The sequence below is a fragment of the Penicillium soppii genome (genome assembly GCF_028829465.1).
Source record: "Penicillium soppii strain IBT 18220 chromosome Unknown utg000004l, whole genome shotgun sequence".
In the NCBI taxonomy this organism is placed as follows: domain Eukaryota; kingdom Fungi; phylum Ascomycota; class Eurotiomycetes; order Eurotiales; family Aspergillaceae; genus Penicillium; species Penicillium soppii.
This window is the reverse complement of record NW_026643234.1, coordinates 977,781-1,003,402: the sequence shown is the minus strand read 5'-3', so window position 1 is coordinate 1,003,402 and position 25,622 is coordinate 977,781. Positions and strand designations below refer to the sequence as shown.

Sequence of the window (25,622 nt, the reverse complement as noted above, 5' to 3'; positions counted from 1 at the left end):
GTGGTCGAAATAGGTTAGGGCATGATCGACCGGATGGGCGCCCGATCGTGTCGGTAATACTCTGGCGGGATTAGAAATCAAAGCTCAAGCTCAGTAATGGGCATATGGGGACATACTTTGAAACAATGCCCTTGCACATCTTTTCCCATCGCCGAGCTGGACTAAGAATGGCCGTAGTCCGTAGTACTTGTCATTCTTCATGAGACGAGCCACCACAATTGCGATCACGGGCATGCCACATCTTGGGGTAGTTGGGGGCATCACCGTGGCTATATATTAGCTACACCTAAAGGTCCAAGCTGGAGCATACCGCTCACTTTGCATCATTTGGGGTTGGAGTATGAAGATCGATGTCACCATCTGCCAGAATAGTCGCGGTTGTTTGAATATTACGCGCATCTAATCCATGATTAACTTCGGTCAGCATGAACTGCGCCCTATATAGCAGATTCAAATTAGCTATTTTAACCGGACAGCAATGTTAGACGCCGGTGAGAACTTACGAGATATCAAATCTTAAGGCAGACTGGAGAATCGGCTGAAGCTCTGGGCGTTTCAAGGCAAATGGAGCCAGTGTGCCCACAAAAAGATTGCACTGGATGGTCAGGAGGGTGAATGCCGCACCATCTACTGCCACTAGAGGCTCCGAGTGCAGCTTGCAGAATTTGGGGGTGAGATATAGGACATCTTTGACCGTCAAACCTGCAGACTCTTGTCAGTGATCTAGGGCATTTGAAGTTAACGAATGTCAAATTTGTACCATATGCTATAGCAAAGCTCTTGCTCTCTGATCACTCAGTCTAGTATATTCTTCCAGTTCAAAAGAACGCAGGGCAGGCTTGAAAAGAGACGACTGTGCCAGTTCAACCAGTGCTGAACTAGACGGTTGCGGCAGTGGTGGTAGAGCTTGGCCTTGTGTCTCCATGATCAACAACAGTTTGAGAGAAATTAAACCTCGAGACCTTGGCAAATGCTGAGTATCATTTAAATATAAAGCCTAGCTAGTTGCCCACTCGGAATTTTCAATAATTGGTCCACAGCTGAGCTTTCGTGGCAGAGCTGAGCTAGCGTGGAGTGTGACCCTACAAGATAGCAGAGTCAAACAAATGATACTACTGGGCATATACATATAATACCAACACGAAGATAAAGGAGCGGAATGACTACAAATGTAGTTAAAGGTTGGCTCTGTAACATGCCTAACCCAAATTGGTATGCAGAACGGTACAATGCAGAAACCACTGCGTTTCAAGTCCAATCCACTTGGATTATCGGAGCAGACTAGGATATATATCGTCTAGCTTTTCATCCACTATCTCTACTTTGAAGCTGACTGAAAGTGGCTTCTACCTAGGTATCTATCTCACAGCATGGAAACCTACTTTTAAGCTCCGCTAAGCAATAAGCGGTGTGATTCCAAGTTTAGAGATTTCAAACGACCTTGGCTGACTGGTTGATGCCACGAGTGGGTACCTACTGCGAGTAGGAGAGACCGGTTTCTTCACGACTTGATCAGAGGTGCGCATATGAGCCAGCCGATGTAGACAGTACCCTCTTCTAAGGCTAAGGTTGAATCTAAACATATACGATGAACAGTCTAAAGAGATAGAACTAACGTTCATATCATCACTCATGCTGTCAAATGCAGTATTTATCGAACGCTATTGAAACCAAACCAATGCTTCGGTACATCCAACCTAAAGACAAACGTTCTCAACAGCGACGTTCTATGCCGCGATTACTCACACACAGGTATTTGACACCCTTGTACGGCTTGACACTCTCTCCCAAGCCTCGGCTGCGCCGCGGGTCGATGTTGAGACTGTCCACTCTGATACCGGATGGAAGCCAGCCTCGCACGGAGAATGAGACTGATGCCGAGTTTGGCATCAGGCTCGCATTGACCTGTGCCTTAGTTCGGCGAGCGGGTCGGGATGTAGATGATGGGGCGAAGAATGAGGGAAGGTGGGAATTTGATGATTGAGGTTGGGGTGGAGGTGCAGGAGTTGGGGGTTTGGAGTGACTGGGGGATGGTGTAGTCGCCGGAGCGGGGTCCTCCTCGGTGACTTCTGGATGTAGGACGGTGCGGGACTTCTTCGTTGACTTCTTCTTCTTCTTTTTGCGCTTGGAGGGGTCCGAAGATCTGGGTTTCTTGGACGTGCTTGTGGATGTGTCGTTATATGAAGTGGGAGCCTCGTAGTAGCCCTGTAGAAGATTTGCGTTGGCATCTTCATCGGCATCCTCAAGGCTATCGAGGTCATCGTCGGCTGATGGGTAACCTGAGACACTGCATCGGAGTGTCGCGGTTCCAGACAGCGTTCCAGCATCCTTGCCAGTGGGAATCCGCCATTCAAGAAGCCCGCTCGAGGGAGAGAATTGGGCATCACCACGGCTGGCCTGCATATCCGTGATATGTCGGACGGATTTAGAAATTGGTACACTGACAACGACCTCTTCGAGTGCCGGTGCAGAATGACTTCCTCCACCCCCGAGGAATGACGGCGTCGATGTACCTGATCCGTTTCGTCCAGCCCCAGGCCGCGATGACGAACTCTGGCCCGGGAAATTTGTGTTCAGAGTCAGCCGGACCTCAAATTCAGAACCGGATGACCCCAGTGATTTTCGAATGTCTACAATCGCAGGCAAGAAGAGCTTTTCCATATGGCTAGGTGCCTCATCCAGATCAGGATCTATGGGGAGAAGGTCCACCTCGTACCCGGCCAAGATGAACCTTCCATCCGGGGGTATGAAACTGAGCTCTCCAGGTCGTTCCTTCCACCTAGCTAGTCGAACGCATGGGTGGAAGACTGGTAGTTCGATCTTGCGTCCAATGGCATGCTGGCCACCTGGTGTTGTTAACGATAATAGTAAATCCGGGACTCCTGAAATCTTGGCAGTGAACGCAATAGTTCCAGATACCAATGCAGAAAGCAATCGCCCAGAAGGAGCCATAGTCACGCTGAGTGATTCGATGATATCAACATATAGTTCATTAGATGTGTGGCGTACACCAGGCCGTCTCCACGGTATAGCGGGTCCTTGGGATGCACTGGCGGCAGCAAGCGATTGTTTCAGGGGATTGGAGGATCCCAGCGTGGGTGTAGATGTACTGCCAAAAGATTATTAGCACGAGTAAGGCTAAGTCAAGACAAATGGCTACTTACCCAGGAACTCCGATTCCGCCAAGCAGCTTTCCCATCCATCCGGGAACCTCAACGACTTCCTGCAATGCATTGGGTTCGGTATTGCACACTGTGCCCCCATCGCACATCTCATTGAGCAACTGCGCGACTACATCATAATTGGATTGAATCTTAGTTGAGAGCAGCGGTGCCCCGACGAAGTCCTCGAGCACATCGACCACGCGATGCAGGAACTCTAGCGCCAGGAGCGGTTCCGTGTCGACTTCGCTTATCGCAAGGAACAGCAAGTTTGACTCGACGGTGGAGAACACCGTCACTGGTGGCGAAGCACTAGGAATGTAGAGTAAGGAAGGGCGTGGGGCGGCATGGGCAAGGTAGAGGGGCAGGATGGCGGAGGCCGAGGGCGGGCGGGATCGGTATACATGTTCGACGATAGGGGCGCTGGGAAGAGTGGGTTAGTAACGTATCTCATGGTTTGGTGCGAAATATCATACTTTTGCTCGTCATATATGTAAACGGCATCAATCTCGCCGCTCATGGTGGCAGTTGGTCTGATGATGGGATCAATCCGTAGATTGCATAGCTGTAAAGCTGTCTGTTTTGCCGCCGATTCCCGCTTTCTGTTGACTTTTTGGAGACAACGAGGGCGTCAAACTGTACCTTGTAAGTATTCAGACTGGTGATTCAGTGCGCAATTTGCATTCTTTTTTTGTTTTTCAAATATTGAATTTATCCGGTACACAATGTCCTCCGATATTCAACTGAAAGATGCCAAGCAGGCTTTGGCTGAGGACAAGTTCGACGACTGCATGTCCTGCAGAGTGACTGGTAAATATACATTGCTCCATAGCCCCGGGATTGTATCATTGCTAATATACTGCCACAGGGTCTGCTGCATTCGTTGGCCTTGGTGTCTACAGCTACTATACCGGAATGGCCAACCTTCGAAAACAAGAAAAGGCCATCATGCAAGGCCCGACCAAATACAAAATGGGATCACGCCAGCTGGGAATCGCCACAATATCTGCGACATTAGTGGGAATGGGGCTGTGGCGGGCATTCAATTGAATGCTTTACAATCAAGTGAGACCGAGGGTCTGTGGCACACACGGTTGGAATGGACCAAGTGTGGTAGTGGAGAGCATGAATTGAAGTCTTGTAAGATATTGAATTGTTATTTAATCGCAGCCAATGATAGTTGCCACTCCGGGTATCGGGTATCACCTCAGGCATATCCTTCTATATGCTATATGACAAGGGTAAGGAAAAATAAAATAATAAAGACGAAAGACCGAAAGGAATCCCACGAAAAGAGACACAAGAAAGAGAAGAAAAGTAAAAAAAAAAACCAAAACGATATGCAAACTTCCTTTCCTTGTTATGCACCCGAAAAAAGGCACCTTCGTACCCGAAAATCCCACCCGGCCACTGCGTGACGCTCTGAAGGGCATGTTCGTCAGTTCGTCATCATCATATGCTCTTTATCCTAACCTTCGAATGTTAGGTAAAGCGGCCTCGTTTCCCCCCCTCCACCCAGATCTCGTCCATTGTTGAGTCCTGACAAATCGAAGAAATCCGGGAATGTATGTTTCCTCTTGGACCCGATGCTAGCAGGAGACTCCCGAGCCGATGGGCGTGTGTTAGATCGTGCAAGGTTGTTGTGGCGGTGGTGTGGCCGAGTATTGCGCGGCATGACAGAAACGCTCACGGGGGCACCATCTTGCGTGGTTGCATTTGAGTTGTCTGATTGCACATCCATGTCGAGTTCGGGGTATGTGGGACCAGCGGAGAAGGTGAAGATGGCGGGTGTGGTAATCGCAGGAGGTTCGTGAGATTGCATGGGAGGTGTGGTCGATTCTGTCTTGGATGTGGGCATGGAAGCCGTAGTGGGGGCCTGACGAGTTTGTTCAGGAGCAAGTGGCTCCTTGCGGGCAGCAGCTGGCGTAGCACTTCGGTCATGTTTGTCGGCCTCCACATCTTCGTCACTGCTTTGGGATGCAGTTCCATCACACCTCTCAGTTGCCCATTGTCGAACCTTCCATCCCTCTCCATCTCCGAGACCGAGGTTCTCTCGGTCAAGGAAGTGAAGCAGATCCTCTACCGCCTCCTGATACCCTGCTGATCTTGCCTGGGCTTGCTCGCATACTGCATTCTTGTACAGGTTTGTGACTGATAAAGCCGCCGCTTTGAATTGCTGGAGGAGTTGCTCCGGAGGTTGTGTGCGGGGCGTTGAACTCGGCAAAGATGTGTTCAAGGATCTCATTGAGTCCATGGCAGGAGAGTATATGGGCGCGCTCTAGAGCAAACGGTCTCAAAAAGAAAATGGTTGTGCTGGAGAACTTCCGCAACCGTGCTGTCGTCCCTAGATGGCGATACAGGAAGAGCTTGATGAGGAAAAAGTAAATATAAAGGGGAAGAAAAGTAAGATTCCACACAAATGGGAAGGAAGTACTTGTTCCCCGGTGTAACGTGTAGGCGATAGTCAAATGTGTGAACAATGGAAGGAGCTCTCCGAGTCACAGATGATCATCTTTTGCAGCATCTTTCCCTCTTTGCTCCGCTCTTTGCTCCGGTAACGAGCGGGGGAACTAATCTTCCGACATGACTGATGATACGACCACTTCTGCCTATCTACACGCACTATACACTATGTTCACTACGGTGTTCTTAACGAATACATTGACTCTTTTTAGAAACAGAGTCTTCAAAGACAAGGAAGAACAGACCATAGACTGTAACAGACTGCCTGAGGGGTAATTCCAGAGGTCTTTTAGAGTACTTTGTACCATCTCACATCAGACCACCTCTACTAACAATATACAGCTACCAGTAACAGTAATGCCCATTGGCCGTGTGAATAACCACAGATGGCCGTGCCCACTAAACCCTCTTCACAGCCATCCCACTTCACCCGCCCGCGCTGATGCTGACTCATTTATTATGTAATAAGTTTCATACGCGGTCCACGGGTAGCGCCCCATTATCTCTTCGGCGCGCTTGAATACCCTCAGTCCTGTTTAAGAATTGTTCAATCACTTTCAATGGCCTTTACTCAATGAATGGCTGTCACTTCTAAACATTTATTAGTTCAAATCAGTGAAACACAATCCCCCATCAATCCGACCATATCTCTTCTTTCTTCACGCTTTACGCGATTTGACTAAGTCGCGAGCTTGCTTCTTTGTTAAAGTTCGAAGACGTGACATTCTCCTCTGCTACACCTGCGCTTTGTGCGCTACAGATAAAATATGGCTCCTGCCTTCGCGTCCGACCCTGTGTCGCAAGCTGATACGCCTATGACTGATACAAATGACGACACTGTCCCTTCGGTGCCCGTTGACAGTGCTGACGCCCAAATGATGGTAAGTGATGCTGTTTCTACTCAATACCCCTTATATAATGCGACATGGATGCTTTCATGCATATCTGCCTCTGTATTAAGCCCATGCTGATTCTCCGTTGCAATTCAGAGCCATCAAGAGACTCCAGATTACACGGTAGAAATGCCCTTTATCTACCCTACTTCGGAAGTCTTAAAAGTTACTTGTCGCTAATTCTCTTGAAGGACTCCGATACGAATGCCAACACGACTGCAAGCAGCGTTGCAGGCGACACCGCCGATGGACGTCGGCGCAGATCCGAGGCTAACCACCTGAGAAAAAGCATCCTGGGCAAGAAACATGGCCGACTGGATACCACAAAGGTATGGGTCCGGGAAGGAGATGACTACCCTCTCTCGTTTGCTAACGCCAAAACTTTAGGAGGACGACTCAATCCGCCGATTCCGATACCTCCTCGGCCTCACTGACCTGTTCCGCCACTTCATTGAGACGAATCCAAACCCTCAAATCAAAGAAATTATGGCAGAAATCGACAGACAAAATGCGGAGAAGGAGGAGAAGGCTAGGAAAGGATCTGGACGCTCTGGAGGTGCGGGTGGCGAGCGACGCCGCAGGACTGAACAAGAAGAGGATGCAGAGCTTCTTCAGGATGAAAAGCATGGCGGCGAGACCACTACCATCTTCCGTGAATCCCCAGCATTCATCCATGGTGAACTCCGTGATTATCAGGTTGCAGGTTTGAATTGGCTTGTCTCTCTTCATGAGAATGGTATCTCCGGTATTTTGGCCGATGAGATGGGTCTCGGAAAGACGCTACAGACAATCTCTTTCTTGGGATACCTCCGATACATTTGTGATATCAACGGACCTCACTTGGTTGTCGTGCCAAAATCAACGCTGGATAACTGGAAACGTGAATTCGCGCGTTGGACCCCCGACATCGATGTCTTGGTCCTCCAAGGCAACAAAGAAGAGCGACAACAGTTGATCAATGAACGATTGCTTGAAGAGGAGTTCGACGTCTGCATCACCAGTTATGAAATGATCCTCCGCGAGAAGTCACACTTGAAAAAGTTCGCTTGGGAGTACATCATCATCGACGAAGCCCACCGAATCAAGAATGAAGAATCATCCTTGTCGCAAATCATCCGTCTTTTCAACTCTCGCAATCGGTTGCTGATCACCGGTACACCTCTCCAGAACAATCTTCACGAATTGTGGGCTTTGCTCAACTTCCTTTTGCCCGATGTTTTTGGTGACTCTGAGGCTTTCGACCAGTGGTTCTCGAATCAAAATTCCGACCAGGATACTGTGGTACAGCAGCTTCACCGTGTCCTCCGTCCTTTCTTGCTTCGACGTGTGAAGAGTGATGTTGAAAAGAGTTTGCTGCCAAAGAAGGAGCTCAATTTGTATGTCGGCATGTCAGCAATGCAGAAGAAGTGGTACCAAAAGATCCTGGAAAAGGATATTGATGCTGTTAACGGTGCCGCTGGGAAGCGCGAGTCCAAGACTCGTCTGTTGAATATTGTCATGCAGCTGCGGAAGTGCTGTAATCACCCTTACCTCTTTGAGGGAGCTGAGCCAGGTCCTCCGTACACCACTGATGAGCACCTTATTTTCAACTCCGGAAAGATGGTGATCTTGGACAAACTGCTAAAGCGCATGAAGGCTGAGGGCAGTCGTGTGCTCATCTTCTCGCAGATGAGCCGTGTCTTGGATATCCTGGAGGATTACTGTGTGTTCCGGGACTACAACTACTGTCGTATTGATGGTACCACGGCACACGAGGACCGCATCGCTGCCATTGACGACTACAACAAGCCTGGATCTGACAAGTTCGTTTTCCTTCTTACCACCAGAGCGGGTGGTCTAGGTATCAACTTGACCACCGCCGATATTGTGGTTCTCTTTGACAGTGATTGGAATCCTCAGGCCGACTTACAGGCTATGGACCGAGCTCACCGCATTGGTCAGACCAAGCAAGTTAAGGTTTATCGATTTGTTACAGAAGATGCTATTGAGGAGAAGGTTCTTGAGCGCGCAGCCCAGAAATTGCGTTTGGATCAGCTTGTCATTCAACAAGGCCGTGCCGGACAACAGGCCAAAATAAATTCTAAGGACGATCTGCTCGGTATGATTCAGCATGGCGCTGCCAACGTGTTCAGCCAGGGCTCTGGTGACGCGGTTGATGACATCGAAGACGACATTGAGGACATCCTGCGAAAGGGCGAAGAACGAACTGCAGAGCTCAGTAAGAAATACGAGACTCTCGGTATTGATGACCTGCAAAAGTTCTCCTCCGAGAGTGCGTACGAGTGGAATGGAAAGGATTTCACCGAGCGCAAAAAGGACATCGGCATCAGCTGGATCAACCCAGCCAAGCGTGAACGCAAGGAGCAATTCTATTCGATCGACCAATACTACCGCCAGACTTTGTCCACCGGAGGCCGCACAGCGGATACAAAGCCCAAGGTCCCACGTGCGCCTAAGCAAATCACTGTCCACGACTGGCAGTTCTTCCCTCCCGGTCTCCAAGAGCTCCAGGAAAAGGAGACCGCATATTTCCACAAGGAAATCGGATACAAGGCGCAACTACTCGAAGGCCCCGAAGAGGAACTCAGCGAGCGAGAGGCTGAACGGGATCTTGAACAACAGGAGATTGACAATGCTGTTCCGCTAACTGAAGAAGAGCAAGCCGAGAAAGCCGCGATGTCAGATGAGGGCTTCGCAACTTGGAACCGCCGTGATTTCCAGCAGTTCATCAACGGATCCGCCAAGTTTGGCCGCACCGACTACGTTGGTATTGCTACTGAGGTGGACAGCAAAGAGCCGGATGAGATTGAAGAATACGCTGAAGTCTTTTGGCGCCGATACACCGAGATCCAAGACTACCCCAAGTACCTACGAGTCATCGAACAGGGCGAAGAGAAAGTGCGCAAAATGGACCACCAGCGAAAGATGCTGCGCAAGAAGCTGGAAATGTACCGCGTGCCCCTTCAGCAGCTCAAGATCAACTACACTGTGTCCACCACGAACAAAAAGGTCTACACCGAAGAGGAGGATCGCTTCTTATTGGTCATGTTGGACAAGTATGGTGTCGAGGGCGAAGACTTGTACGAAAAGATCCGCGATGAAATTCGTGAATCACCTTTGTTCCGCTTCGACTGGTTCTTCCTCAGCCGTACGCCCGTGGAAGTTGGTCGTCGGTGCACAACTCTGCTGAACACCGTGGCTAAGGAGTTCGAGCCCAACAGCGATGGCAAGGGCCGTGGCCGTGACCGCGAGGAGGATGAGGAGATCGAAGATGTGGCCCCTGCCAAGAAGAAGGCCAAGAATGGCGCTGTAAGTATTTCCAGTCACATTCAGGTCTTGTTGATTCTAATTATTTTCATAGCAGAACAAGCAGGTCAAAGCCACCAAGGGCGGAAGCAAGACTGCATCAACTGCAAGCTCCAGGGCCACTAGTACTGCTGCGACCAAGTCTAAAACTCGTAAGAGATAAATCATATGGTTTGTTGTTCTCAATATTCGGAGATTCAGGTATCCATGGGCCGGGGGGTTTGTCAGGATCGGCGTTAGTTAGCAGATGATATTCCAATGTACTTTTGTAATTCAAAAATAGATTTATTTCCTTGTTTTGTGCTTGTTTTGTTTTTTGCTTGGCCTAAAGGCTTATCGTATGCTCAACAATTGCTCATGCAGCACCCCCGCCTGACTATATTAGTCCGGAGTCCGCATCACCATGCAGATCTCCGAAACGACACTAGCCCTAAGTCATCTGCTATGACGAAATGTTAGTGTAAAATTTGCCGACGATAGCAAAGCAAATGACCATGATTAGCCCAATCCATCACAATACTTAAGGCGACACGTATCTTGTTTGAAAGCCCCCACCATTGCAAGATAGTACAATACTCTAGTATAAATAGATATCCCTGCCCAGATAGCCATGTCCATCTTCAAACTTCTCAAATCCAAGCTATCCCGCAAACCTCCCATCATGACGAGCAGAATCAAACTCATTGCAAACCCTCGCTACCAGAAGTCTGGTACGAAGTCGTACTTGTATGCTATGCGCAAGTACCGCTTCAGTCCAACTAAAGGCGGGCCATACTTCCTCGGAAATACTATGGTCCAATCTGGAAGGCAATTCACCGATAAGCCCGTTGGAGGCCGTGCTCGCTTGCAACAAGTGCTGCAAAAGAAGAGCGCCGGCACCGATCAGGTTGGGCAGGTAGGCGCCGACGACGTGCAGAATGACTCTATGTATCTCGCGGAGATTGAAATTGGCACACCCGCGCAGAAGCTCAATCTGGACTTTGATACTGGGTCTGCTGATCTGTGGGTAAGTTGATTCGCGCATTTCTACAATGTGACCGTGGCTGAAGATTTTCTAGGTTTGGTCCACGAAGCTTCCCGCCGAGACTTTGTCGGAGAATAAGAACCACACGATCTTTGATCCGGCTAAGTCGAGTACTTACAAGGAGAAAGAAGGATCGACATGGCAAATCTCCTACGGTGATGGGTCCTCGGCCTCTGGAACGGTCGGCAACGACAATGTCAATATCGGCGGGGTAATCGTCAAAGGCCAGGCTATTGAGATAGCTGATAAGCTTTCTGCACAGTTTGCACAAGGAGCTGGAGATGGACTGTTGGGACTTGCCTTTGGCAATATCAATACTGTCAAGCCAAAGGCCGTTAGCACACCCGTAGAGAACATGATCTCGCAGTCCGATATCCCAAAGTCGGCTGAGGTTTTTACCGCAAAGCTGGGATCGTGGCGTGATGCTGATGAGCCTGACAAAGGCGAGTCGTTCTACACCTTTGGCTACATTGACCAGGATACGGTCAAGGCTTCCGAGGCAGACATCTACTACACGCCCATCGATAAGAGCCAGGGATTCTGGATGTTCGATTCTGCTTCGGCGACGGTGAATGGAAAGTCAATCGCTCGTTCAGGAAACAAGGCTATTGCTGATACTGGCACTACCTTGGCCTTGGTTGATGATGAGACTTGCCAGGCGATCTATGATACCATTGAAGGCGCAGTCTATGATGATGATAGCCAGGGCTGGATCTATCCTTCCAACACGGCTGCTGATAAGCTCCCCGTGATCACATTTGCTGTTGGAGAAAAGCAGTTTGTCGTACAAAAGGAAGATTTGGGATTCGCCGAAGCCAAGTCCGGTTATGTCTACGGGGGCATCCAGAGTCGCGGTTCTATGACCATGGATATTCTAGGCGATACCTTCCTGAAAGCTATCTATGCAGTAAGTCTTTATTCCTTTCTTCTCTTGTTGATTGCGGTGGCTAATGTGGAAATTAAGGTATTTGATGTTGGCAACCTTCAGTTCGGCGCAGTGCAGCGTAAGGAGCTGCACCAGAACCTTTCTGTACCTTCGGAGTCAAGCTAGGCATAATTTGGGCCTGTAAGACATATTATTTTCATGGATTTGGCACAGAAGTTTATTTTCTCTCACTCTCATTGAATTCATCGCTGGGCATACATAGAGATAATCTCATCACATTTCACGACCACCCACTCAAACCCCCGAAATTGTCCTAGATTGATAGACATATTAGTTTTCACCTTTCAAGTTTATATCAATTGTCTCACCTATTATATCCTTCTCTTCAAATCACAGGTCCGCCCATTTTATGATAGGCTTGATGACCTGCAATGTTTATCAGCATGTCTCAATATAACTTTGAAGAAGGGACGCATACATTGCCAGAATGTAAATCCGCCAGAGCCTGATCAAAGTCATCCGAATGATAAATCTTAGCAAGTCTATCCACCGGGAACTTTCCTTGTTTGTACAGATCAATCAGTTGAGGAACAATCTGCGCAAAGGAACATTAATCACAGCTCCAACAAGGTACCATACAGCAAGACTCACCAAAGAAGGATTGGCACAGCCTTCAATTGCGCCAACAATACGCTTGCAGCCCATCATAAGCGCCAAAGGATCGATGTTGAGAGAAGAGCCCGGTCGAGCCACACCCACAATGGCAAGGATACCCTCATGTCCCAAGGCTTTGACACCAGCTTCGAGCAGAGACACGACACCCGTGGTGTCAAGAACACAATCCACACCCTCAGGGAAGATCTCAAGAAGAGTTTGTGCAAGATCAGAGACACCTTTCGTGGTCAATGTGTGCGATGCACCAAGAGATTTCGCCAGCTCAAGCTTTGCATCAACGAGATCAACCGCAATGATTATTTCCACGCCCTGGGACCGTGCAGCAAGCAGTGCAGCCAGTCCCACAGCGCCCATGCCAAACACGACAAATTTGCTCTGGGGCTTTGGCTTGAGTACATTGAAGACGGTGCCAGCACCAGTGAGATACCCGCATCCCAGCGGAGCCAGAACGGCCATGTCTTCGACCGTGATTCCAGATCCGGAGGGAGATTTGACGACTGACCGTTCGTCAACCACAGCCAGCTTGCTCATGGAAGACTGGCCGAAAAATTGACCGCGGACTGGACCCTTGCCGCCAGGGAGAGAGATGGGCGATTCAGCAGCGCGGTGGCCGCGAGAACCAGCGAAATTGATTGAGGTCATCTGACCACAGAACCCATTTCGGCCTTCACTGCAGGGCTTGCATGTATCTCCGTGACAGGAACTGAAGCTTAAGAAGACGAGATCGCCCTCTTGTAGGGATTTGTCTTTGACGGCATTGCCTATGCGGCGCACGATTCCGGCGCCTTCATGGCCTAGAACGGCTGGATAATCACCGACCGGGATAGCTCCTTGCTGAACAACAATATCCTGGAGGGATTTATTAGATTTGAAAAGGTTGCTCGAGGTCATTTCGGGGGCTTAGTACATACTGTGTGGCACAGACCGGTATATTTCATCTCGATTAGTACTTCATTTGCCCGCACCTCGTCCAAAATAACATCTTGGAGAATGAATGGCGCTCCTGGCTTCTCAACAACAAATGCAGTTGTTGGGATCTGTTTTTCGGGAATCATCGTTGGGGTTATTGGAGTATTGTACTGAAGATGCGCGAAAAGAGGTATATAGTAATTTCAATCATATAAAGCAGAGGGAAAGTATTCGACTGAAACCGATGTGATGAAAAGACTATAATATAGATGTGCGTCTCGAACTTGAACCCCAATGAACCATTGAAGATTATTGCGGGTCCTCCCCCGCAGGCCCTCCGCGACGATATTTCCAGTCATATTGATGGAGAGTAATGACCGGGAAGGAACACCGGCAGTGGAGGTGGACCAATCCAAAGTCGAATCTATCATGCGGGACTCAGCCATTTCTTCATTACCTGTATGAGATTTCACACGTCTCATTTTTGGGAATTGAATGCGCAACCGACGTCAGACTTCAGGATCACGTTGGAGGGATTAACCTTCAATTATCAACGAGGCCAAAACAGGAACAAACAAAAAACTCCATTCTATGCTACTATGTAGTGTACAAAGAGGTATCTTATGTAAATGCTAGAGTACATGTATATTACAGTAGGTCAATTACCACATCTTGTCCCTTCCATCATTCTTCTCCTTTTTGACAGTCTCAGCCACAGCAACCGGGGTACGCAGGAACTTCTCCATCAATAGCGCAGCAGCAACACTGACATTCAGACTGTCGATGCGGGCAGGGTCCGATGTGACACCTAGAACGGGACTGTGTCGAGCACCTGGGATGCTGACCGTTGCATTTGCGTGCGACTTAATGTGCGAGCTAAGTCCAGAGCCCTCACTGCCCATCATCAGGACACTAGGAGCCGTGGCAAATGGTAGCTTGACTCCACCCTGATCGCCTTCGGCCGCGGCGTGATCCAGGTAAACAGATCCGGGGCCTGGCGCATCTGCGGCATAGAAGCGCCATCCATTTTCTTTGGACCGTTGGATGAAATCAACTTCATTCTTCACGTGAAGGATGGTCATGTTCTCAGCAGCGCCGGCAGAAGCCTTGATCGTAACGGGGGATAGGGGCGCAGAGTTGCGCCCAGCGAGCACAATGGCATCGATCCCCAGAAAATAGGATGAACGGATGATGGCACCCATGTTACCAGGATCGACAACTCCATCCAGTAGCAAAGCCACGGGGTATCGATAGGCTTGCTGATGATCATGCGGGGGCGGAGGAGGGTGGTGAATCGGGATACGATCGTCGGTGCCATTTACCGCAGCTTCTTCCCGGGTTTGTGGCGCAAGCTCCGCCCGGAAATATTCCTCTGATATAGATGGCACAGCCTGGAAGCCACGTACGGGCAATTTTGGCAGCGGCGATGCTTCCAAGATGCACCCGTTGTGAGGTCGCCCAGCACTCATCTTATCCATCAATCGATCCCATCCGGCAAATGCCATTTTGACTGCAATGTTCTTTGACAATGCCAGTTTGCGGATTGTGATCTTTGCTGGGCTCAAATCTTCCTCTGCGGCCTGATAGATGTAAAGCTTGTATATTTGACGTCTGCTGCAGCGCAGCGCCGCCTCCACGGCACTAGTACCATAGATGAACTCCGACGCTGGTGTGGTGTACGGAATCGTATCGGGGACTTTGACATTCTCCTTCACACGCTCCGGCATGCTGCTAGTCACACGATGCGCTCTAGACTTTGACTGCTTCTCCATGGGGTCATCCACGGAAGGCCTTTCTCTTCCCGGCCGTGGGAATTGATTTTCGTGCGAGCGAGGTTGGAACCGTGATTGATGTTCACGGGGGAGTGCGCGGAAATTACCAGAGCGAATGAACTCATCTTCATCAAAATCGGGCTCTTTGGGCCTTTCTTGACGCGCACGTCGAGCAAATTGAGATTCGTTGCCGGGCCATGCTGGTTCTCGTCGGTCATGCGATTTAAAACTCAACTCGTCTGATTGATTCTCATACTTTCGCTCGCGTCTCTCGGGTCGTGGCTCACGGGATTCGTGGTCATTGCGGAATGGTCGTCTGAAGCTTGTTCCTGCTGATCTATCGGCTCGTTGACGGGATTCATAGTCATTGCGGAAATATTGCCTAAAGTTTGACCCATCTCTATCTCCGAATTTTGACCGGAATGTTCCCGCAGCGTTTGGATTGTTTGATCTTTCGTATTGTCTCGCGCTCCTGGGGGAATTGTTGTCCCGACGATCCTCTCGGTCCACAGACTGCGATCTTCGAATGCCCCGACCAATTGCTGAGTTCAATGATGCATGTCGGATTGTCAATGTTAAATGAGAAGAGCTCGGGACTCTAGTTTGATAGCGCGTCGTTCTTGAGATAATATTGAGCATCATCTCGTACCTAGGTAGTCAACAGCACTTCTCATTAACTCATCCGATCGATAAGAAGAAATCAGAGGAGTCGGATAATTGTTTCTCCGCTTATCGGCACTTTGAATCGCTTATCGAGTCGCGCTCTCAAAGAGTTGATTGATATCGCGTTATCTGGCTGCCGTTTACTTATCCTCATCCACTCTTTCTTGTCCTGTACCCTCGAACCCATACATTCATTTGATATTCTTTCTCATAAACCGTTTGATTGATTGCCCGCCGTCATCCCGTCCCTCCCAATTCCTATATCCTACTATACCGACTCAGTTTCATTTCACTTTGATCTGCGTCGGTTTTGAGCCAGGTTCTCGTAGGAGCCGCGCACGCGGTTCCTACAGTATCGCTTCGATAGTCTGACTCTCACAAAGCTCCGGCCACCACCGCATTGCAATTTGGGGGCCCATCCCGCCTGTCTGAAGATCCAGACACGATAGTTGCTCAATTGATAGAGCAGCTTCGCAGCACCCCACCTCGCGCGACTCCTGTCATCATGTCTGAGGGTTCCAAAAATGCCCTTCCACCAGTGCAAGAATCTACTGGGAACTCAAAGGATGCAGTACCATCCTTTGAGATTGTCATTCCTCCTGCTATGCATCCTGAGGATTACCCATATTTGCCAGGTCACTTTGAGGCCCGTTGCATTCTGGCAGTCGACATACATGAGCCAAAGTTCATCGTGAGACTCATGAGTGGTGAGCGTACAACAGTCAGTGAAATGCAAATCAATTTTTTAGATCTCAATCTCGATTCAAGTTCACTAACCATGGTATTTTTGCATTAGATCACTGTAAAGCGACTGATGCATTTGAAGAACGGCCCGAGGGCACTTCGCGAGTTTATTGATGACTCACAGAGCCCTGATCCTTTGGCAATGGACTTTGACCTCGATTCGCATCTTGGTTACGCTGGTGGAGATGGCCCTTCCGATTACGATAAAGACATGGATTGGGGATTTGACGTTATTGGCATTGCTCGGGATCGCCAGCGACGTAGGGGAATCTTGGAAACTTCATACGTCCATTTCTTTTCCTCTGATCCGGACGACGAAGGATTGGAAGAAAGCAACGGCGAAGAGACAGACGCTCAGGGAATAGAGGAATGGAGCGATGAAGATGTACGTCCGAATACACGCCGCCATCTGAAGAGAGGCGTGCAAAAAAGAAAAAGACAGACTCGCAAATCATCCGATGAGTCTCTCATCTCTGATACAGGCAAACGAGCCTCGTCTCGCCTGAAGCAGACCCGTCGCAAGAATCTGAAAGAACGACAGGAAGACGACGAGTATTCTGAGGTTGAAGTCGAATTGCCAAAACAAAAATTCTCCGGCGCAAAGGAAAAGTTCCGTGAACTGCCCGTCGAAGACGAATTCAGAGCCTGCCATTCCGAGAATTGTTATAAATGCAGGCTATGGGAAGACGAGAATCTCAAGCAAGGGCCGTTGGTGTTTTGTCAGGGATGCACTTCATCATACCACCAGGGCTGTCTCGGTGAACGAAGCTCCCGTAAGCATTTGGTCACCAAAGTTGACGAGGGAGACTTCATCCTCCAATGCACCAATTGCTTGGGCACCAGGCATCAGATCCACGACAAGTTGCCCCATTTGGGTTGTTGTGCAACTTGCAACGAAGCAGGGGCCATGTCCCAGCCTTTGCGAGAGTTCCATACGTCCCAAGAAGAGCAACAGTTACGCGAGCAAAACGGTGGCATAGACCCAGTGACAGATGTTGACATGTCTGGTGTGAACAATGTCGATAATGTCCTCATCAGATGTACTGGATGCAAGCGAGCTTTCCATGTCAAACATCTGATTCCAAACGCCGAAGAGGATCGTTCCGAAATTAACCCCGAGTCCTGGCAATGCCATGAGTGCTCTGGTGCTCCTGCAGTGGAACAACCGATCCAGGTAATAGTTGCCTGGAGACCGAAAAATGCTGCGGTCAAGGTTGTCCCCCGATTGATCGAAAGGCTTCCGGAGATTGAAAAAGAGTACCTTGTCAAGTGGACTCAGCAGTCCTACTTCCATGCCACTTGGATGCCCGGAGACTGGGTCTGGTGCATCGCTCATTCCTCGATGTTCAAGGCATTTTTCAAGTCTGATAAATCCAACCAACCTATAATGACAACCGAGCAGGCCGTGCCTGAAGAAAACTTGCGGGTCGACATCATATTCGATGTTGAATACATTCGCAAGCCGAAGTCTTCTGTGGAGAGAGCGAATCCTGAGCTGGTTAAACGTGCCTATGTCAAGTTCCAAGGCCTTCCCTATGAAGACACGGTGTGGGAAGATCCCCCGGATCAAAGCAATGGAGATCGATGGGAGGACTTTAAAAATGCACTTGTCGACAAGGTGCGCAGTGAAGGCATCCACCCTCCAGAGCCGAAAGATCTCAAAAGGCGACTCAATGATGCACGCAACCAATCGTTCGAGAAAAACCTCGCTCTCAGCTCCCAACCCGCGTTGGTGACTGGTGGAGAACTCATGGCATACCAGATGGATGGCGTGAATTGGATTTATTACATGTTCTTCCAAAAGCAGAACGCAATTCTTGCTGATGACATGGGTCTCGGGAAAACGGTTCAAATTATCACCTTTCTCGCGGCTTTGATCGAAAATTTCTCGTGTTTCCCATTCCTGGTGGTCGTGCCTAATTCGACTGTTCCAAATTGGCGCCGGGAAATCAAGCACTGGGCGCCGGAGATTCGTGCTGTAACCTATTATGGCAGTGCCTGGGCTCGCAAGATGGCCGAAGAACAAGAGATGTTCCGCAATGGCCGTCTCTGCTGCCATGTAGTGATTGTCTCATATGAGAGCATGGCCGACGATGAGGCCAAGAGGGTACTTTCCAATATTCCGTGGGCGGCGTTGGTGGTCGATGAAGGACAGCGCCTCAAGAATGATCAGACTGTGCTCTATGACCGTCTTCGTCACATGAAGTTCGGCTTCAAGGTGCTCCTCACTGGTACCCCTCTTCAAAATAACATTCGAGAGTTGTTCAACTTGATTCAATTCCTCGATCCCTCGAAGGATGCCGAGAAGTTGGAGGAAAAGTACAAAGAATCCCTCACTTCGAGTGACATTCGAGAACTTCACGACATGATTCGGCCATGTTTCTTGCGCCGCACCAAAATGGAGGTCTTGCCATTCCTTCCCCCAATGGTACAGATCATCATTCCGGTTTCAATGTCAGTTGTGCAAAAGAAGCTGTACAAATCGATCCTTGAAAAGAATCCAAAGCTCATCGGCGCCATCATGAAAAAGAAGGCTGGGCAACTGAAGAAACAGGACCGAGCCAATCTGAACAACATCCTGATGCAGCTGCGAAAGTGTCTCTGCCATCCTTTTATCTACAATCGAGACATTGAAGAGCAGACGACTGATCAACAGCTTGCTCAACAGCGGCTGATAGAAGCCTCCGGCAAGCTTCAATTGCTAAACTTGATGTTGCCTCGACTTCGGGAAAGGGGTCATCGGGTTCTGATCTTCAGCCAGTTCCTGGAGAACCTTGACATTGTTGAGGACTTCCTTATCGGACTTGAAATTCGGTATTGTCGTTTGGACGGAAAGCTGTCCTCGAGAGAAAAGCAAAAGCAAATTGACCAGTTCAACGCGCCGGATTCCCCGTTCTTTGCATTCTTGCTATCGACGCGGTCAGGTGGTGTTGGAATCAATCTCGCCACTGCAGACACCGTCATCATTATGGACCCAGACTTCAATCCGAAACAGGATATGCAAGCTTTATCGCGTGCCCACCGGATTGGACAGAAAAACACCGTTCTTGTGTTTCATCTGGTTGTACGTGCGTCAGTGGAGGAAAAGATCATGCAAAAAGGAAAGACCAAGATGGCTCTTGATCACGTACTCATCGATCGGATGGAAGCAAATCAAGACCAAGAAGACCTGGAGTCGATCCTCAAGCACGGTGCCCAGGCCCTCTTCGACGAGGATGACTCGGCGGATATCAAATACGATACCCAGTCCATTGACAATCTCCTAGACCGAAGCCAGGCAGAACAAGCTGAGAAAGCAGCCCAAGAAGATGGTTCAAACGCGAAGGAACAAAACCAATTCAATTTTGCCCGGGTGTGGCAGATGGACCGTGCCAGTTTTGAAGAAGTAACTGTGACGGAAGACTCAGGAGAAGATAACTCGGCGTGGGAGCAAATCCTGCAGGATCGTGAGCGTGAGGCACAAGAGGAGATCAATCGCCAAGCTGAAGGCCTTGGACGGGGTAAACGAAAGCGTGCTGCAATCAGCTACAGCACAGCTGTAGAAGGAGGCGAAGATGAAGAGGATCTCCCCCACCCCTACCAAAAAGCCAGCCAACAATATGCGCAATGTTGCGGCCGACATAGACTACCAGCAACCTAACGATGATGGTGATGAGACTGAATCCGACATTGACGCCCTTGTCGTGAATATGCCCGAAGGACAACCTGTGGTTGATAATGAGGCTACCCAACTCGGTAATATTCCCTTGCTTCCCGTGCACTCGTTGACTATTCCTTGTTTTATTCGCTTGAAATTATGCCTCATCGATTTATTAAGATACATTTCACTAATATACATGATTCTACAGTTGCCCGCGCATTCCACCGTGTTCAGTCGCCTCCTCCTCTCTCACATATGGGTACCGATGGCGCTACCGACCCCTACCCTTCCTGTGCGGCATGCCGCCAATGCCACCTTCCGGGACGCTGCCCTCTCAAACTTGCGGGCCTCGAATTTTGCGGCTTGTGCGGCCTCGCCCATTACGGAGCTCGGCGTGTGTGCCCGCATCTGCAGTCAACAGTGCAGGTCCAGCGGATGCTGGAGGCGCTGGACAAGAGCGTAGAGGAACGGAGCATGATCTCTGAAGCCAAGAGATACCTCAACGGCATTCTCAGTTCGATGGCCCAAAATGAGCGCAGGAAGACCATATCTGCCCAAGTGATGTCTCACCAATCAGTGACTTCACCCTTAGCGGGTGAATCTCAAGTGATCGATCTGACCTTATAAAACATTGGTGCTGTCTTTCCCACCTGTGACTAATGGATGGATGTTGCCCAGATCACAAGAACAACCATGGTTGTTGGTTGTTTTCTTTCAATGTACCTTGATATTATTCTATGAGTTCGCGCCACACATGTTGTCGGAAAAAAAAGAAAGAAATACCAAAAAAAGACAATGGAGTCGGGAGAGGTCAAGTGGGATCCGGCGTTCTGAAAATTGCGAAAGATACCCAATTGTTGTTATTTGAGATAACCAAAATCAATTTTAAGATGTTGTACTATGACAAAAGTCTTAAGTTTGACATAGATATCTGCTACATTTTGTTAGATGTATAACAACTTTCCAGGCTGTAGTTGGTTCTAGAGAGAAAGGCAAATCCGAGATACTAATATAGAGGCAACCAAGCATATTTATGTAGACAAGTACAGTTCATAAGCCGGAACTAGGCAGGCAAACACTATACATGTGTACAAATGTGTGTAGCAGGATAGTACTAGGAATGCCCGGAAAGAAGCCTACTACGCAATCCTTTCAGCAAAGGCTCTTTTGCAAAACCACCACAAAGCTTAAAAAAGAAGAAGGAAAGTCATCTAGGCAGATGTTTCTTCATTCCCCAACAAATTTTCCAACAAATTCTCTATTCGTATCGATCATCATACAAGCAAGATTCCATCCGACTTTCATAGATTCCATCCGACTTTCATAGATTCATCCGACTTTCATAGATTGGGATTCTCGAGGCCACCCTGAGCAAACCCAGCAGCTTATGCAGGCCTTTGAGGCAACGGAGCAAGACCTCACTGCTATCATGCAACAGCTTTGAAGACAAAACATGACTTTGCAGAGCTTACGATCTCGGAAAATGACTCGCAGTCGCAAACTGCAGACAATGCTGTTGAGGTAGAGGATGATGGACAGGGCAAAGGTCAGTTTACAAGATTGGTGTTTCATTAGTGTCACTATACGGGGTAGAGTGTCAATACCAATCATATGACAGATCTAGCATTGGCCAATTTGCAGGAAGCCCTAGCATCATTTGCAGAATAAGACCGTGAACTCAAAGACAGACGCTATATGTATGCGCGAACACATCGCCGAAAGCACGCGGAGCAGATCAAGGTGTATGGGAAATTTTATTATCGGAAGAACGCATCTCCACTACGAGGATATCAACAAAACAACGCAGAGAAGGTTAAGGAGAGGAGACGAAATCATTACGCCAAAAACAAGGGTATGATCAACTTGCGCAAGCGAGAACTTTACCAAAAAGCGAGTCGCTGAAGAGAATGCAATGGAGGATTCATTCTCGGAAGAGCCACAGGATCAGGTTGCAACTTGAATCACTTTGGGCAACATTTTTTTTTTCGTTGGAGTTTGGATTGGTTTACAGCAGTGAATTTGATCGCCGATATACAATTTTCAGAGTGGTAGGTATCAAACAGCGGTAGTCCTTATGAGTTAGTTATGAGTTAGATTTACTTGAGTTGTTAGGATTCTTTTCCTTTTTGCCATTTCATTCGTGAACGATACTTAGGATAGTGTATGTACATTTATGCCTATCAATGTATGCCTAGCTTTGTTGTGTATACTTTCCTTTTATCATTTAGATGGGATAATCAGACGAAGTTCAAGCTTGATCCTTTCATTTCTTTCAGGTGGCGACTATATAACGACTGAATATTCTCTGATATCATTGCTTTGAAAGGACTTTCCGGATTGACTGCGTCAGGCATTTTAGACAATATATCCACAAAGCCAGCAATAGATGCTCTGATTTTGATAAAAGACCATCGTTGCTTACATTATATCCGAGTACTACGGTATATGAAAGTAGCTACTATTTAAGCATCAGTCATTGAGCTATAAAATCATAATAAAAGCGTTGGAGCCAGACTCACCAGCCGCACGAGTGTGTGGTGCATAGGTAGAAACAACTCCATTGTGCTATAAAACAACACTTCAGGTCTATGTAGATCTTTTATGACTTTGTAAAAGCAACAAACACTCTACCTAAAACGTGCATATTGATATAAGCATGAAGAATGGTTTCTAGAACGCTGTATTTAGAATTGGACCAGCCGGTCTTCTGCTGCCATTCTGTCATCCATGATCCAACGGCATGAGACTGATGCATTGAGATACTGCTGCACTGCTCTACGGAAATATCTCCTTGTACTTAGGTAGTAAAGAAGAATCTGCCTAGATATATGTCTTTATATCCGTGAACTATATTAGACTTTGTGTATCCATGCTGACCTTCATTGTGAAGTTCTTTGAAGTATAGATAGTAGGTAGTAGTACGTGAGGAACAACCTCAAGTTTCTGTCATTTCTCTATTGTCTTTTTCCCATCTACTTTTTTCTCATCGTCCCATCTTTCCCATCATCTCATCTTCCCTTCTTCGCTTGTCACCTCCCTCTCTCCCACTTTTTCTTTCTCTCACTTCCACCCTCGACATCTCCACTCCCATCGTTCCCTCTTTATCGCAGTTGACGCGTATCATTATTCTGATATCATTAAAACATACACTGCATCTTTAAAAACCCACTGACTTTTGTCAAGATGGCGGCTCCCAACCGCCCTCAGTTCTTCTGCACTCGCCCTGATGGCACCCTGACCCCTCTCCTTGCTGCTGATGACCTCCCTCTTGGTCTCACCGTCCAGGGTCTGCCTCGTGTTTTGGACGCCGGTGAGACTCAAGGTATGATCAGTTGTGGAGTGGCTGCTCCTCGCTCTGAGCCATGGACCATCGAAGGTGTTGCTCATGTCTTCCCCCATGACCTTGGAAAAGAGAGTCACGGTGATCTTCAGCATATCATGGTTCAAATCATCCACGACCACCAAGTGCCTCCTCACATTCGTCTGGCTGTCCAGGCAATTTTATATCGTGCTATTGACTTCCCTGCCGGACTGCCTGGTGAGGATTCCTCCAACAGCACTGTTATGTCTCCTTTGGGTCCAAATTTCATGATGAACCCCCATGTGGGCAAAAATGTAAGATTTGACCATCTCGCTGTCATTTCATGGGTTGAGTTGCTGAACTTCTTGTCCAGGGGTTCAACAGTAAGAAGGAGTATTGCTCTTACTGGATCCGCCATGGCGAGTGTGACTATGCCCAGCAAGGTAAGTGATACTAGAGACGCAGCCGAGGCCTTGACTGACGCCAGTTTCCACAGGCTGCCTCTACAAGCATGAGATGCCCCTTGATGCTGCCATGCTTGAAAAGCTTGGCCTGCGTGACATCCCCCGTTGGTACCGCGAAAAGCACAACGTTCCCAGCCTCCTCTACCAGAGCTCGAACAACCGCCAGCAGCTGAATTTTACCGATCAGCCTCAGATGCGTGCTCTTACCAATTCATCCCCCGATGTCAATGGAAGCACCGATGGAAAGGCTTCTACTGTCACCGGCAAGCTGATCAAGACCCCCCCCTCGAGGCCCGGCAAACCACAGCAGCAACGGCGGATTCAATAGCCATAACCGTGGCGGTAACCGTAATGGAAACTTCACTGGTCAGTTTGCAGGTCACGGCTGGAAGGGCGGTCGCAATGTCCGCAATCGCAATGTCAGCTCTTCCCCCCAGACCAAAAGCACTGTCAGCGAGCGCAGCACCGAGCTCTCCCCGCGCGCAACGCGCTTCGATGTCAGTCAGCTTGGCGGGTACCTTCCCACTGATGTCGGTATGACCACTGCCGCAACTGCTGCTCATGTTACGACTGCAGCCCCAGTCTTTTCCGTGGTCCCAATGGTCCCCAACATGTCCCTGTTGGACGATAGTAATGCTCGTAACCGTACTCTGGCTTTCCGCGCCAATGAACTGGCCCGCATTGATGAAACTGGCTTTGACAAGATAAGCCACAAACCCTCTGAGCCCCAGATTGGCCAGTCGGATACTCGCCATATGTACGCTCACACCTCAAACCCCTCTTCCGACGGTGGCGTCATGCTCCCAAAGGAGATCACTCAGCCATACGCCCCCAATTTCGATGGCGGAAGCCAGAGCACCGAGTCCACTCGCAAGCTTTACGGGGCCTTGAACACTCCTAGCACCGCTAACGCCGCATGTGGTTCTTCCCCTGCTGCGTTGAGCAATCTCGTTGCTACTCAGAACGTGCCTCTCGGCGCGATGGACACTCGCGTCACCTGGGGACCCATTGGAGGCCCGATCATGAAGAGTGCCAGTCCCCCCACTGATCCCCGCGCTGTCATTTTCGGTCAGTACCCCGTCAAGACCTCCTCCCACTAAATGGAAGCAAAGACACTCCGGCTTGCCTGGTGTGGCCATGCTTAGCTTGCATGCATTGTACCACCCTTTGACAATTTGTCATTTTTTGTGCATTTTTATCATATCTGGACCATCGATGCAGCTCTTCAATCGATGTTGACTCGGATAAATATGTGGATATCATAACAAGTATACTCTTGATCTTGCACTTCACCAAGCACGATAAATGATCCAGGCATGCGCAATACGCCCAACAAGATCTGACGAATGAGGCATGAGAGTTCGAAGGTTTTTTTTCTTTCTATTTATGTTTTCCTGACTTTTTTTTTACATGGGTTGAATTGGGTTGTCGATGACAGTCCTTTGATGTTGCGGGTGTTATCATGGAGCTCGGATCCCCTTCCTAGGGCTGAGGTTTTCATTTGTGATTTTTTTCCAGGATTTCCAACAAGATACACAAAGACTCGCTCAACTGTGGGGGTTGAGTTGTCTTTTCTGTTTCGAAGTTGTGAGATGAAGCATTTGTGATTTTCTCGGTTCTCTTGACAATAAGTACAAAGACTATGCTCACCTGTGGGGGGTGACTTGTCTGTTGTTTCGAAGTTATGGGATGGACAAATGTTGGCCGAACCTGGGAGGACT

The 25,622-nt window shown here is 48.8% G+C and overlaps 10 protein-coding genes across 10 annotated transcripts; 5 read left to right on the top strand and 5 right to left on the bottom strand.

Annotated features, from left to right (window-relative positions):
• Positions 1 to 313: 313 nt before the first annotated feature.
• On the bottom strand, positions 314 to 700 carry N7529_003795 (Acyl-CoA dehydrogenase/oxidase; the record flags this gene model as incomplete). Its single annotated transcript, XM_057239322.1, has 2 exons — positions 314 to 437; positions 504 to 700. The coding sequence occupies 2 exons, from the start codon at positions 698 to 700 to the stop codon at positions 314 to 316; spliced, it is 321 nt and encodes a 106-aa protein (XP_057098617.1).
• A 1,013-nt stretch (positions 701 to 1,713) lies between these two features.
• N7529_003794 (putative AP-3 adaptor complex subunit mu) lies at positions 1,714 to 3,681 on the bottom strand (the record flags this gene model as incomplete). The annotated part of the gene is made up of 3 exons (XM_057239321.1): positions 1,714 to 3,109; positions 3,165 to 3,584; positions 3,638 to 3,681. The coding sequence occupies 3 exons, from the start codon at positions 3,679 to 3,681 to the stop codon at positions 1,714 to 1,716; spliced, it is 1,860 nt and encodes a 619-aa protein (XP_057098616.1).
• A 205-nt stretch (positions 3,682 to 3,886) lies between these two features.
• Positions 3,887 to 4,211, top strand: N7529_003793 (uncharacterized protein; the record flags this gene model as incomplete). Its single annotated transcript, XM_057239320.1, has 2 exons — positions 3,887 to 3,971; positions 4,030 to 4,211. 2 exons carry the CDS (start codon positions 3,887 to 3,889, stop codon positions 4,209 to 4,211), a joined length of 267 nt encoding a protein of 88 aa, XP_057098615.1.
• Positions 4,212 to 4,629: 418 nt separating this feature from the next.
• On the bottom strand, positions 4,630 to 5,415 carry N7529_003792 (uncharacterized protein; the record flags this gene model as incomplete). Its single annotated transcript, XM_057239319.1, has 1 exon — positions 4,630 to 5,415. One exon carries the CDS (start codon positions 5,413 to 5,415, stop codon positions 4,630 to 4,632), a length of 786 nt encoding a protein of 261 aa, XP_057098614.1.
• Positions 5,416 to 6,391: 976 nt separating this feature from the next.
• N7529_003791 (uncharacterized protein) lies at positions 6,392 to 9,986 on the top strand (the record flags this gene model as incomplete). The annotated part of the gene is made up of 4 exons (XM_057239318.1): positions 6,392 to 6,505; positions 6,709 to 6,846; positions 6,905 to 9,826; positions 9,879 to 9,986. 4 exons carry the CDS (start codon positions 6,392 to 6,394, stop codon positions 9,984 to 9,986), a joined length of 3,282 nt encoding a protein of 1,093 aa, XP_057098613.1.
• A 447-nt stretch (positions 9,987 to 10,433) lies between these two features.
• On the top strand, positions 10,434 to 11,898 carry N7529_003790 (pepsin-like aspartic protease; the record flags this gene model as incomplete). The annotated part of the gene is made up of 2 exons (XM_057239317.1): positions 10,434 to 10,829; positions 10,882 to 11,898. 2 exons carry the CDS (start codon positions 10,434 to 10,436, stop codon positions 11,896 to 11,898), a joined length of 1,413 nt encoding a protein of 470 aa, XP_057098612.1.
• Positions 11,899 to 12,123: 225 nt separating this feature from the next.
• Positions 12,124 to 13,463, bottom strand: N7529_003789 (NAD(P)-dependent alcohol dehydrogenase; the record flags this gene model as incomplete). Its single annotated transcript, XM_057239316.1, has 4 exons — positions 12,124 to 12,159; positions 12,212 to 12,328; positions 12,385 to 13,257; positions 13,320 to 13,463. The coding sequence occupies 4 exons, from the start codon at positions 13,461 to 13,463 to the stop codon at positions 12,124 to 12,126; spliced, it is 1,170 nt and encodes a 389-aa protein (XP_057098611.1).
• Positions 13,464 to 13,979: 516 nt separating this feature from the next.
• On the bottom strand, positions 13,980 to 15,731 carry N7529_003788 (RNA methyltransferase, TrmH family; the record flags this gene model as incomplete). The annotated part of the gene is made up of 1 exon (XM_057239315.1): positions 13,980 to 15,731. One exon carries the CDS (start codon positions 15,729 to 15,731, stop codon positions 13,980 to 13,982), a length of 1,752 nt encoding a protein of 583 aa, XP_057098610.1.
• Positions 15,732 to 16,257: 526 nt separating this feature from the next.
• On the top strand, positions 16,258 to 20,763 carry N7529_003787 (uncharacterized protein; the record flags this gene model as incomplete). Its single annotated transcript, XM_057239314.1, has 4 exons — positions 16,258 to 16,473; positions 16,549 to 19,996; positions 20,088 to 20,231; positions 20,345 to 20,763. The coding sequence occupies 4 exons, from the start codon at positions 16,258 to 16,260 to the stop codon at positions 20,761 to 20,763; spliced, it is 4,227 nt and encodes a 1,408-aa protein (XP_057098609.1).
• A 2,556-nt stretch (positions 20,764 to 23,319) lies between these two features.
• N7529_003786 (uncharacterized protein) lies at positions 23,320 to 25,001 on the top strand (the record flags this gene model as incomplete). Its single annotated transcript, XM_057239313.1, has 4 exons — positions 23,320 to 23,751; positions 23,811 to 23,880; positions 23,934 to 24,164; positions 24,193 to 25,001. The coding sequence occupies 4 exons, from the start codon at positions 23,320 to 23,322 to the stop codon at positions 24,999 to 25,001; spliced, it is 1,542 nt and encodes a 513-aa protein (XP_057098608.1).
• Between the last annotated feature and the right edge of the window lie 621 nt (positions 25,002 to 25,622).